Source organism: Cryptomeria japonica, chromosome 11 (assembly GCF_030272615.1).
Source record: "Cryptomeria japonica chromosome 11, Sugi_1.0, whole genome shotgun sequence".
NCBI lineage: Eukaryota > Viridiplantae > Streptophyta > Pinopsida > Cupressales > Cupressaceae > Cryptomeria > Cryptomeria japonica.
This window is the reverse complement of record NC_081415.1, coordinates 288,882,247-288,895,883: the sequence shown is the minus strand read 5'-3', so window position 1 is coordinate 288,895,883 and position 13,637 is coordinate 288,882,247. Positions and strand designations below refer to the sequence as shown.

At 36.2% G+C, this 13,637-nt stretch overlaps 1 protein-coding gene across 1 annotated transcript in view; it reads left to right on the top strand.

Moving 5' to 3' along the window:
* The window catches only part of LOC131060717 (uncharacterized), a 98,624-nt gene that overhangs the window by 66,131 nt on the left and 18,856 nt on the right, over window positions 1-13,637 (top strand). The window contains exons 7-8 of the mRNA XM_057994096.2: window positions 13,279-13,335; window positions 13,503-13,540. Coding sequence (XP_057850079.2) covers window positions 13,279-13,335; window positions 13,503-13,540 — 95 coding nt within the window. The remainder of the gene's footprint in view (window positions 1-13,278; window positions 13,336-13,502; window positions 13,541-13,637) is intronic.

Genomic DNA, 13,637 nt, shown 5'->3' with positions numbered 1-13,637 from the left:
TGCATATGCGATGATGACTTGATTCTCAAGTTTTGTAAGATGTGGGTGGATGTGTATGTCCCCAAATCACATTTCTTGGTCGCATGTGATTGGATGTGTTTGTCTCCATTCACAAGATGATGTAAGTGATTGGATGTGTTTGTCCCCAGTCACTATTGTTGGTTGTTTGTGAATTGATGTGTTTGTCCCCATTCACAAGATGGCATAAGTGATTGGAAGTGTTTGTCCCTAGCTACACAAGTTGGTGATTATGATTGGATGTGTGTCCCCAATTGTAATTGTTGTGAGCAGATGTGTGTGCCCTTGTTGATAACCTTGATATTGGATACATGTGTTTGCCCCTATCCAAACATGGTGTATTACCCTGGGTAGATGTGTTAGTCCCTATCCTTGGTTCAATAAGTAGATGTGTTTGTCCCTATCCTTGGATGAAAGTACACTAAGCGTAGTGAGGCTAGTTCCTCTATTGCTTGACAAGAGTAGATGTGTATGTCTCTACTCTTACCTTATATTGTTTGGTGAGCTATTGTGTGTGGTCTTCAAGTATTGTGATGTACCTTCATCCCATGATCACACTAAGGGGGGGTGTTGGGGAATTAGTGTTCACATAGGCTGCATAAAATAATTATTAGGTTTGTTAAGGGTTGTTTAATAAGTTATTATAATAGTGGCATGTATTGAGTTGTTAAAACAACTCAATATTTATAGGAGAGTTGTTATGGGAGTTACCTATCATGTAGGGGATTAAAACTCCTATATATTTGTGTTGTATTTGAATGAAATATACAACAACACACATTATCTGTTTTTTATTAGCCTATAGGCTATATTTATGGTGGGGAACTTCTCACTGGATTCCACAATTCTCACGCTTGAGAATTTTTTCGGTCATCAACAAAGGTTGGTAAACTTTTAGACAAAATGCTTTAATGTAAAGTTTTCGCATGGTGAAAAAAGGATTTAAAAGGCCACTCACTATGCCAAACCATTGACTCCACTTTTTTTGGTGCAACGAAAATCATGATAAATGCATTATTTTTCCTCCATTTTCTAAGAGTTGCATGAGTAAAGTCACGAGCCCCATTTTTCATAAGTTTCTCTACCAACTTTGTAACATGTGCGGTTCCTATTGGGTGCTTAAAAATCAGATGGAATCCAAAGCAATACACAAGGCATCATTTAGCCTTTGGGTATTTGCCGAAGGAATTAGGCTTTCTAAAAGAGCCCAATCATGGGAACTTCTAGCATTTTGGGAAGATCAGCCTAACCCGGCCTTCCAACTACGCTTTGAATCCTCTCCCACCATATCCAGTCTATCCAACTCTGAATCCCGTTCCGTCCTAAAGTGGACCATGTTTCCATGATTAGGACCATTTGGAGATCCTCTGATTTTTGGTGAAACACTGATATCTCCTCTAGATGAATAACCACAACTGGATTCCCCTTTCTCACTGATGCTAGTGACAACATTGTTTCTATGACCAAGCTCATTTTCACTGCCCATTCTAGAGCAAAACCAATTTAAGGGCATATAATTATGTGGGGAAGGAAAAATACTAGTGGTATATATTTATTGTGCATACTTCGTTCATATTCTTTCTGCCTGGATTGGACAGTGTATACCTATTAAATATACGTCGCTGACAATTGGATGTCCTTGCTTGTCTTTCCCTTTGTCTATAAGAAGAAAACAACCACAATTTTATGCTGGTAGAGTGTAAACACGTTGACTTCTACTTCCATTCAAACATGGCTGAATTCGCAATGGTTGTGGCGGTTTTGTAGCTTTGCTAAAGAGTTAGTTGGGAATTGGATGTATGGTCAAAATCACCAGGAGAATTTACGAGTGCTTCAAAAAGAAAGTCTATTATATCTTATTGTGGTTTGGGTTTTTCCGGGTACAATTGAGTGGAACAAAGAAGGAAAGATAAATTTTGTGAAGAAGGAGAAGGGCAAGGGAAAGATATAAACCGTAATTTTATGCTTCTAAAAAATTTGTGAAAATTTCAAATTACTGCCAATTTTTTTACAGCAGTTTATTTGGCAAGTCCCCTGCTTGTAACTACAGTTTCAGGTCCACATCAGCATGCTTTTTGTTGAGATGTCAAAAAAGCCCAAAAGGTCATGTTCTATTGGTGTCCTGATGTGCCATCACATGATTTGTTGCTTTTTAGTTTGAAGAAATACATTTCATTCAATTACTTATGGGTAGTCATCATCAGCACTAACAACTTTAAAGTCAACTATTGGTGCAATATTATAAAAAAATTGGACATTCAATCAACACGTGTTGTAACAACCATTGGAACATGCTCAACTAATGGGTCATTTCCCCTATGAATAGTTGGGTTTCTTTGTATGCGACTTAGGAGCTTATAGCTATTGTTTTGGCCTTTGGGTAGTTACAATGAACACGAGAGGATTCATTAATCATGCATGGGTCACTAAGTTGTTAAATTGAATGATTAATAGGATAATAAAGAATATGTATAGGATGTTGAACACTTGTTTTGAAATACATTGCCAAGTATGCATCACAAGCAAACATAACATATGAGTGTTGTATTAATATGCTAATAAAAATATCTACAAAGCAAAAATTAAAGGACCCAACTCTGATCGCATATTGAAAATTCATGACAAAAATACCGTGATATAAGAACACAAGAAACATGTCATATGCTCCAAAAATTACCCGTTGTCATTTGTAATCGACCTTTTACATCTAGGATTTGTACCCGCTAATATATTTACCAAAGTATATTTTACTATCAGCGTAACCATTGCACCTCATTTTGGTGCAAGTGCTAGTTTATTATTGCTTCAGTTGTCTCTATCCATATTTCTAATAAATCTAGTGTAAAATTGGGGAGAGGGTGAGGTTCTAATCCTTGGAATCTACTATGGCTCCTTGCTTGGCATAGAATGTTGTGGCTCAACGTCCATCATTATAGTAGATGTCAATGACTCTTTAGCCTCATCGATGTCATCCAATCCCATATCTTCTGTTGCACATACATCTCCAATGCTTGTCTCTCTTAATCAAGAATTCCATCTTTAGTAAGCAATGGAGGTTTCTCATCTCGCCTTTTCCAATTGCTATATTGGATCAATCTCATCCAAATCAATAAGCTCCTCTAATTTGTCCTCTACTCTTCTTGTGCAAAGCTGAAGGTTGTATTGCACAAAGATAAGGTCAATGAGGCGTTTTTGAGCTAATTTACTCTTCTTAATGTGGATGGCCTCAAACAAGCTTTAATTGCACTCATGGCTGGATATGCTACAAGGTTGGCACAAAATCAGGAGCGCCTAATCTTTGGAGATTTGGGGTGCAAACATACCCACCAAGAATCTACAAAATAAAATATTGTAGAGTTAGAAAGCAAAGTCAAACTATATTTTATCAAATTATCAATAGTTGTAAATTTGAAATTTTAAACTCGTAAGATACATTTGATATAAAGACTACATGTAATGCCCCCTTAGCCAGAGTCAACAGATTAGGATCAGTCTATTAATGAAGTCCTCGTAGACTAATAAGGATAAGCAGAGAACATTGGACTGGTGATTTTCTCCTAATTCAGAGGGCACTTTAGAGTAAACATGGGTGGAATCAGTCGACAATATTGTTATCTCCAAGTTGCCAGTCCAAAACTACATTAAACCCTAGAATATCTCCTTCAAAGGAATACATGATTCTAGAGAGAGAGTGAGGTGCTTCCTTGCTAGACGTTCCAGGAGAGAGAAAATGGATTTCACTCATTTTATGGTTATTTGTGATATTTCTATGATAATAAAGTGAGTTAGAAAAGGCCTTAATTATTAAATCATGAAATTGACTTTATAATAAAGTCATTGGAGATATTAAAGGGGTCTTAAAAGGCAAAAGTGAATTATTTTAAAAAGGTTTCATTAAGACCAAATGAAGTGATATAATGAGTTAATTTAACTCTAAATTAAACTCAACCTAAAGCCATAAGTGGGCGCCCATGTTGAAGCCCTAATTAGGGCATAGCATTGAGGAAGGATAAAAGAGTCTTGGAGGCGAAGAAAGCATAATGTTATGTGGTTTTTTATCTTGTTCTTGTCTCCTCAGTGGAGCTTGTCTAAACCTTGGGGTTTGGGGTTTGAGCTGCTTATTGGAGACGAAAACCTCCATAAGTAAACACACTTGCAGCTGCGAGAGACCCAAGAGTGTGCAAGGAGATTCTATTTCGGGGATCTCAGTTGGGCTACAATGAAACCAATTTTGGAAGAGGTGTTTGCTGATAGAAATGTGAAAGAGGAGCTTGCTTGTTTAGCCACCCCCTATTTGGCTTGTTGGAAGTGAACAAGAATCTTTTGATGCATTTTCAGATTGGGGTTTGTATGAAACTCCATTTCCTGCAGTTTGAAGGTATTTGTATCAGTTTTTGGAAGAGGTTTGGAGCAGCTTTAACATAATTTCTGAGTGACCTGCCTTTATGCTAGGCCAACCCCTCTTGGGTTGCTTAATGGGCAGATATATCACTATTCTCCTTCCTTTATATGGTTCTGGTAAGCTAGAAAGCAGTCTTCAACTGATAGATTACAGTAGTTAGAAGAGGAGTTTGGAGTTAGTATTTTGATAGTTTGGTTGCTACTGCTGAGAGAGGTGTCTACCTGTGTGGCCGACCCTCCTTGAGGATGTTTGGAGCCAAGGAAGAACACTAATCTGCATCATAAATGTTAAGTCTGCAAATACAAGTCATCACCAGTAGAGTGGGACAATTTTCATATCAGTTTTGAAGAAGTTGGAACATTTTAATTCATTTTCTGAGTAACCAGCTTGGCTTCCACTACAAATCAGACTTGCAAATATTTCACAACTCCTTCATACTTCATTCCTACAAAGGTCAATCTTATCTGGTATGCTTATAAGCTAAGTTACTGGTACGTCAGATTTTTCCCCCAAATCCAGGTACGATACGTATCTGATTCAGATTCGACCTGGAATCCTTGTGGATTCAGATAGGGTTCTGATTTTTTCCCCCTGAAACAAATCCACGTTTTGAGCAACGAATCCAGGCGTATCGGGTCATTTAAACCCTAAAATGAAAGTTAAAAATGCATGTCTTCCGTGGAGCACAGAGGAAACCACGCACAACGTAGAGTCAAAAAAGGCAGGCAGAGAGGAAACCACGAGCATAGACGCACAATGAAAACCTATGTCACCGCGTTCGTCGAATTTTCGGCTTCAAGTTCGATATTTGGCAAACTTATAAAAATCCTATGAAATTCGCTTGATAACAGGCAGAAGATTTGCCGTCGCCAGGTGATCACTTCACTAATGCCATCGGGAGGTATGGGGACCGCGGAAGGGCCGTAGGTTGACAGTATGCCCAACTGCCGGTAGGGTTTCTAGTCGCATCGGGAGAAAGACGGTATAAATTTATTATCTTGACCAGTATAATGCCCGATGCCGCGTCAAGAGACAAACGATATAAATTTATAATCTTAGCCCGATATAATACTCGATTCAATGCCAACTAAAATGCCCGATGATATTGACCAACTCCTATAACGAAAACATTTTTGTATAATGTTGTTGCCCGATTTAATATAAATGTTAACTAATATATTAACATTTATTATAAAAGTTGTCAGATTTAACATTAATATACTACAAATTAAATATTTTTATTTACTTAATTCAAAATTTTAATTATCTATATTTAAAATTTGACAAATTAAAATTAAAATATATAAATATAACTAAACAAATTTTATATTGTTTATTATGATATTTTTTACATTTTAAATTAATAATAATACAAATCAAAATTAAATATGATATTTAATTTTAATTTGTATTGTTATTATTTTAAATATGAATATATTAACTATTGTGTAATTTAGAAGTTTGTAAATATTTATATGTTGTTATAGGTTACTTTCATAACTATAATAATTTCACTTTCATTTTAAATTAAATTTAAATATTTATCATTTATAATCTGTTGTTTAATTATTTAGGATTCTAAATTTAATTTTTGTTTCTACTTTTTAGGCTGCATATGCTCAGTTTCATATTGCTTCATCAAACATTACAAAATCCAAACCCAAACAGAATATACACTCTTGCACTTCTGTCTAGCTCTGAAAGAACACCCTAAAAGAAAAACATATTATTTTTAATCTAAACAAACAAGCAGGTTGTTCAGTGGCAGTTTCTAGTGTTCCACCTGGGGTGGGACATTACACTCCAAATTTTATTACCTTGTGGTTGAGTGGTTGAGCTAGCTCCAAAGAATAGAACCTACCTTTTCTGGTCCTATAACTGTGCAATTCTTGAATAATGAGATCTCTCACCTCAACCTGTGGTGTTATCCTCTAAATGCATGTCATGGGGTCGTCAATAACCCCTCCATTAGGATCAGAGAAGCTATCCAAATAGAAAAAATGAGGGTTGAGGAAGTACCTTGCTGCATGGATGGGTTGATGGAATTGATTGTTCCACTTTTAATCAATGATCTCCCAAATGGGATCAAATTTGAGGCTGCCCCCCTTGTGATAATTTCAGGTGCACTTTTAAATATACTCCATTTTGTTTTGATCCCCATCTACCAAACAGAGAACTCTAATCGAGGGCTTCGATATCTACAATTTAGAAATACAAAAGACTAAAGTTAAAAATTTATAATGAAATACTTAAATAAAAAAATAAAATATTCAATTTGAATTTAACATGAAAGTTTTAAAGTCACCTTCATAATCTCTGTAGCTCTCTGTGCAAAAAGGTTGTCAAAGACTATGCTTGCAAAAAGACTATGCTTGCAACACTCTCTCCTTAAGGTTCTTTGAATATGATGAGTCTAGCCACGCTTCACTCACATTTGTTTCAAAGAAGTCAGCAAACCAATAATTCTTTGCAATGTTGGAAAGTGTCGCAAACCTTGTGACACTCGATCACACCAACTCTTTCCCTTTGGCAGTGATCTCTCATCGAATTAATAACCTAATGGTGACTGTAGATAAATTTTGTTATGCTCCTTGCATCATCTACAACTGATTTCACCCAATCAAGTTTGTCTATATACTCGAAAAGGAGGCAAGGCAATGTACCATGCGAATTGTCCAAAAGTGTCCAATGCTTGTCTTGGAGCAAACTCGCAACAAGCTACACATGCACACATGCTGCTACATTATCTGTTATGATTTGAACCACATTCTCTATGTCCATCTCCATGACAACTACCTCCAACATTAGACAAAGTTTTTGCATTTTTACTTTGTTAGATGCATCAACCGAGTTCAAAAAAATCATCTCACCAGTTGAAGTTACCATAAAATTGATAATCGTGCACCTTTTTCCCATCTGTTCACCCATTTGAAAGAATAGTGTAGCCATATTTTCTCCATTGCTCTTTTTGTTCTTTCACTATTAGCTTTGCCTCTTTGGTTGCATTCGTGAACAAAATTTTTAAATACAAAAAAGGCCTAAATTGAACATATATTACTATTAATTAATCAACATAAATTTATCCAGAAATTTAATATAAATATAAAATAATTTTAAAAGCATAAATTTAACAGCCTTCCACATAAAATTTACAAGGAGGTACCTTGTAGCCTTCTTTTGCAACAGGCAATGCAGTTAAGAAATATTCCCTATAAGGATTGCTTGTCACATTGAAAGGAAGATTGTTGAAGTACCAAAAATAAGCACATCCCTTATTTGCTTGGTGATGCACCTCCTTGTTCCACCTTGTACCTTTCAATGACAATTATGATTGAGGTATGTATTTGGGCACAAAAAGCTTTGTGGCATGCATGTAGCTAATGTAGGCGTTCTACCTGAAGTAGATGAAGAGGTTGTCGATATGTTTCATATGCGTGGAGCGTAAAGGGAGTCCACTATGCCTTAAAATGTTGTTTACTCATCTGTTTGTGCTTAGGACCATGACCATTGGCACTAGCTATCAATGCTGCTATGGCTGCCTTTGTTTCCTTCCTTTGTAAGTGTTTCTTCTCCTGCCAATGCCAAGTGTGCACTCATCTCAAATTTGATCTCTTTTTTTGTTCTCTCACAAGGCTTGGCATGGTGACAAGCAATGAGTGAGTGCAAGATGTTATTTGAGACAATTTATGCCAACATGAAGTAGCTTCTAGCATCTAAAGCAAATAACACTCCTAGGTGTAGGTCCTTGTATGACATATTTCCAAGTAGGGTCTCTAACTCTTGTTGGACGAGTGCTTATAATCAGTGTCAATTGGGCTGAGATTGAGCCCGGTCTAGATGCAAAGGCTTCTTTATTTGCCATTGTATCTAATGGTTAACCCACAAGTACAAAGTGGAAGTACAACATTATAATTTTAAATACAAAAAAATTAAGCCTCAATTCCACAGAAATTCAAATTACTATAAATCAGCATAAGTTTACCCTAAAATTTATATAAGTCAACATGCATTAGTTTAAATCAATATACCCTTATCATTTTATTCCCATGATTAGGTTAAAATCAGAAAGATAGTGTATGAAAAAACCGTGAATTCCTAAAACAATCTGCACAAATGAAAAAATGGTGATACATCCAATTTTTTGGAAGCAAATTCGTTAAAACTAATAGGTTTTAGGAAACTACGAGTTTTTAATAGCCTATATACTTGATTTTAGCTATCAAAATTAATTAAATTTCTTGAAAAAAGATTAATTTTTTTCTTACTAACCTGTTGTGTGAGAAACAATGAGGGTGTTGAAGGATTTATAAGGAAAAAAACGGATTTAATTGCTCTTTGTACATTCCCCAGGTGTGACCCGCTTGATTGCATCGGTCGAGTCTTTTTTGTGGACTTGTTGAGTTTTTGGCAAGTGCTTGCCAAAAAAAATGGCGAGTACTCACTAGAAGCTCAGCAATCTTCTCACAAGAAACTTGCCAACAAAAGATACTTGTTGAGAGCTTCTTGAGTGTGCCAACTATGATTGAAAGTATATTTGAATTTGTGTCCTAGAGGTAGGCAACTGTTTTTAGGTGGGGAAACACCCTTTGGAGTAATTATAGTGTCAATTTTGGTCATTAATGATTACTTGGGTTGTGTAGGTAGGTAGGTGGGAGTGAACAATGCAAAACATGGGAGTTTTGGAGTGTGGGCATTGTTGGACTTTTTGTCATTGATGTCAAAGCATAATTGTCAAGGTTTCAGTTTAGAGAATTTGAGTGAAATACTAGTTGAGGTGCTTGAGCTACTTGGCTGGTTGCTTGAGCTACTCACCTACTTGCTTGAGCTGCTTGCTTGTGTGGTTGAGCTATGTGCCTGTCTGTTTGAGCTACCTGCCTGTTTACTTCAGCTAGTTGTGTTGAATATATTACCTATGTTCATGATCATCTGATGGGAGCTTCAATGATTATGTTTCACCTTGACTGATTAATATTTCATTTGAAGGAAATATAATTAATATTAATATTGTGGTTTGTTTGGTAGTTTTTTGTTTTAAAGTGGGCGGAATGAGCGAAGAGCTCCATTGTTTAACACTTGGCATTTTTGTTTTGGAATTATTTCTTTTGTTTTGACTCCATGTGTTGGTGCGTAGTCCTTGGTGAATGGCGGCTAAGCTAATGCACAAACTCCCTATTCTTGGTTGGGCCCATAAGTTTTTGTTGAGCGGTTGTTTGAATTGAAATTCATTCATTTTTTTTGGAGACGGCTTTAGGTTCTTAAAGAACCGTTTCTATATTCTAAAGGATACATTTAACGAGCCGTTTCTTATCTTCCTCATTATAAAAATGTAAAAACAAAGATATATTGTGGCCTATGCTTTGTACGCTTATATGCATGCTGCCGGTCATTGGTAATATTGTGTGCCTTGAATATGTTACTTGCTTCTATTTTTAATTAGTGTAACATCTGCCCAACAATAATATCGAGCTCTTTCTGTGTGGGAATGCTTCCATACACTCCACAATCCGTTGATGACCATAGAACTCAAGGCCTCTCACACCTTCACAAGTCGTCTTAAGACGAGCGTGTGAGATGCAATTCGTGTTTCAGCAACCTAACATGACAAAAAAATACACTTCATATATTGACTATAAAAAATAAAAACTAAAAAAATAAAAAATAAATTTAAATTAGTAATTACCTTCAACAACTCCAACTTGGAGAAGGTCCTAAAAATGGCTTGTGACATATGATTATTAGTCACAAACATTTGTATCTCCTTGCCCTCCGTGTACAGTTTTTTCACCCAATCAATTTGTGTGCCAATCTTTTGCATGATTAAATTGAGTGACTGGGCTGCACATGGTGTCCAAAAGATATGACCATATGTAGCCTCCACTATAGTCCCAACTGCCCTACAATTTTTAGCATTGTCCGTTATGACTTGGACAACATTTTCAGACCCCACCATGTCAATGCATTCTATGAGGATATTGGCAAGGAAACTCGCATCTTTCACTTGCCCCTCACAATCCAATGCTTTCAAAAACATTCCCTGTTTAGGACACATTGCAATAACATTGATCAATGCCCTATTTTTACAATCTTTCCATCCATCAGAAACAATGGACACATGTGTTTCCGGCCATGTATCTTTGATGACTTTCAACAATGACTCTACAGATGCTTTCTCTTTTGCCAATAAGGTGGTTCACACCTTTTCATACCCTAGACAAACATAATCAGAAGGTGTATTGCAAAGGGTATGCACCATGTCTTGAAAGTAAGGTGATCTAACAAGGTTGAAAGGAAGCACATTGCCACAAATGCAAAGCCCAATGCTCTGATCTGCAATCACTCTCATTTCATTTTTGAAGGCAATATCCAATGGGCCTCATTTCCATGAAACCTCAACATTCTCTAGTGCAGCAACTGGTGGTATTAGCATGAAAGGATGTGGGCCAGCCAGTCTTGTGGAGCCAATACTATTAGAAGGCTTCTTTGAGCTTGACTGGGCAAGAGGATGATCAGTCTTTGCGTTGCCAGTTCTCCTATCAGCTTCCTCTTGTTCTCTAATATATTCCAAAACTAGAGCTTTTGCAGCCCCTTGCCATCTGAGCCCTTACAAAATTTTATTCCACATTCGAGGATGAAGTAAAGGTGACATTTCACTCAATAGTATGAGCTGCTATACTCAATGCCACAATGGTTACACCACCAAAGAAAACTCCCACCACTAGACATTTGCTTGATCATTGTTGTATAATGCCAATGTGTTGAATCTGGATCAATTTTAAATGGGTTATTTTTAGTTTGGACTTGGTCAATTGAACTAGAGCTTGCATTTGCACTTCCAGGTCCAGCCATTATGTATGATTATATGAATAATGCACCTAAACTAAAAAGAGAAAACACAACACTATTGAAAAAATTTGAAAAAACATCGGCATTATAACCCCATCTTATACAAGACTTATTAAAAAAAATTTAAAAACAATTTTTTTTTAAATTTGAAAAAAACTTGAAAACTAGAAAAAAATTCAGGTTCACTCACCTTTGATGGCTAAATCCTCCTTCAATGATTCCTACACCTTTGATGTGTGTCTCACACCTTCGAAGAAAAATGCAAAAACTTCAAAACTTGCCTATAGAGAAAAAAACTTGAGAGATGCAAGAAAAATGAGTTGAATGATTGTTTAGATGCATGAAATGCATCATAAGGGGTAAAATTAGGGTTTATTGTTTACAAAATAAATTAAAAAAGTGTTTTTTAATTAAAATTTGTCACTTTTTGACTCGTGGGCCTCGTTTTTGGGAACCCATGGGCCTTGGTCCACCCGGGTTCTCCGTGGATTCCCCCCAGGTTCCACCCAGGCGCCTGGGTCCTTTGTGGGTTTTGATTCTCAGGACCCACAGAGGACCCAGCCGCCTAGGTGAAACACAGGGGGAATCCACGAAGGATCAGGCTCGAACTAGGATCGGAAGTGAACCAAGACCCGAATCCAAGCTTACCCAGGAGAATCCGATATCTTAGATTATAACCATAGTTACTAGGAGATCCGTCTCCTACCCCTAGAGACTCGTACCGGTATCGGAGACGTCTACGAAAACTTCCTGACATGTAAGGTGCTTTTGGTTGCTGTCTCTTGCTGTCTCCAAAGTCTCCTGACCAAAAATGGACGTCTCCTCCTAGAAAACTTAGGGCAAAATGCAGTAAAAAGGCAAAAAAAAAAAGAAGTAAACAAATAAGATAAGCTTGTAGCAAAGCCAAGTCGTAGAGAAATGACAAATAAGGAAACTGTTTCGCAGGAAGACAAAAATCCATGCAAAGTTATAGTGACCGGATCTATTGATAGTGTAGACTTCTTGAGAGGACCGATTTCTTATCATTGAAATAGTCTAAAGAGAAATTGCCTTTACTATTTAGTCAACAATATTGAGTGTGCTCAACATCTATATTACCTTAGTTTCACTAAACAATTGAGACTGGCTATGGTATTAAGTTATCAACAATATAAGCAATTTTAATTTCAATTATGGTTCAATTTTAACGTTAATGTTAAACTTTACCACTGTTCTTGTTTTCAAAGTTCTCTGTCATGATATGTTTTGGAAATTATTAAATTATATTAAAAAAAAATTGGCTTCTCCAAGTACCGCTGTCTCCTATTTTTGAAAATTAGTCGTACCAATCTGATACCAGTCTCCAGAGTCTCCAAGTACCCTCGTCTCTTGGTAACCTTGATTATAACTCATGCCCAAGGTATTGTGATAGGGGTTTTCTTGCATCTCGAACTTTGATAAAATATATGTAGGGAAATGTCGATAGTCACATATTGGGGATAATCCATCACTCATGCCATAAGGTAAGTGGATAAGAGGATGATCAACATTGTGATTTTGAAAGGTAACTAAGTTTAAAGTGTCAAAGTGTGGGGTTTTGAAGAAAAGCTTGTTAGTATGCATTGTATATTTCATCTCTTTCTTTGTATTGCATCCTCGATTTAAGATTAACAGCAAAATGTATGTCTGCAATCTTCAATTGTGCTTTTTCTATTGTGGCTTGTGTTATTAGATTTTGGGAGGTTCACCCCATCACCAAATCTCATATGGTAGCAAAACATTTTATACCAGCTCTTACATTTAGTGCATCACTTGTTATTTGAATATTTAAATGGGAAAAAAGGAAATAATGTGTCTTGCACATGCATTCATAGCAGTGCGTTTCTTTGCTTATTTGAGAGAAAATCATGTTCGTTAGATTCAGTCTTTTGGTATTTATATTGTTTTTAAAAGTAACGTTCCATTGTTGACTTTTAAAAAATAAATTTTAGTCATCATAACCTATTATAGAGAATAATATGTTTTATTTTTAACAGATAGATGATGATGAAAGATACAATCGAAAGCTTGAGTCTGGACTCTATACTCTTCAAGTAAGTGAGCTCCATACAATTTGAACACTGAATCTTTTTGTATTTGAAATTCATTAAAATTGTTTGATTTAAAGTAGACATGTCAAGTATTTTTCATTTATAGCTTTGAAGAATACATGATGCATATCAATATATAAACATCTTCACTTGTATTTTCTCCACTGCAGTTGATTGCTGTAATACTTGGTCATCTATGGTACTCTGAGTAAGTGTACTTAACAACTTTCCACAATTTATCATGTTTGACACCCCATTTTCTTTTGCACAGCATATATTAATAGTTTGGATGGTCTTTTACTGGA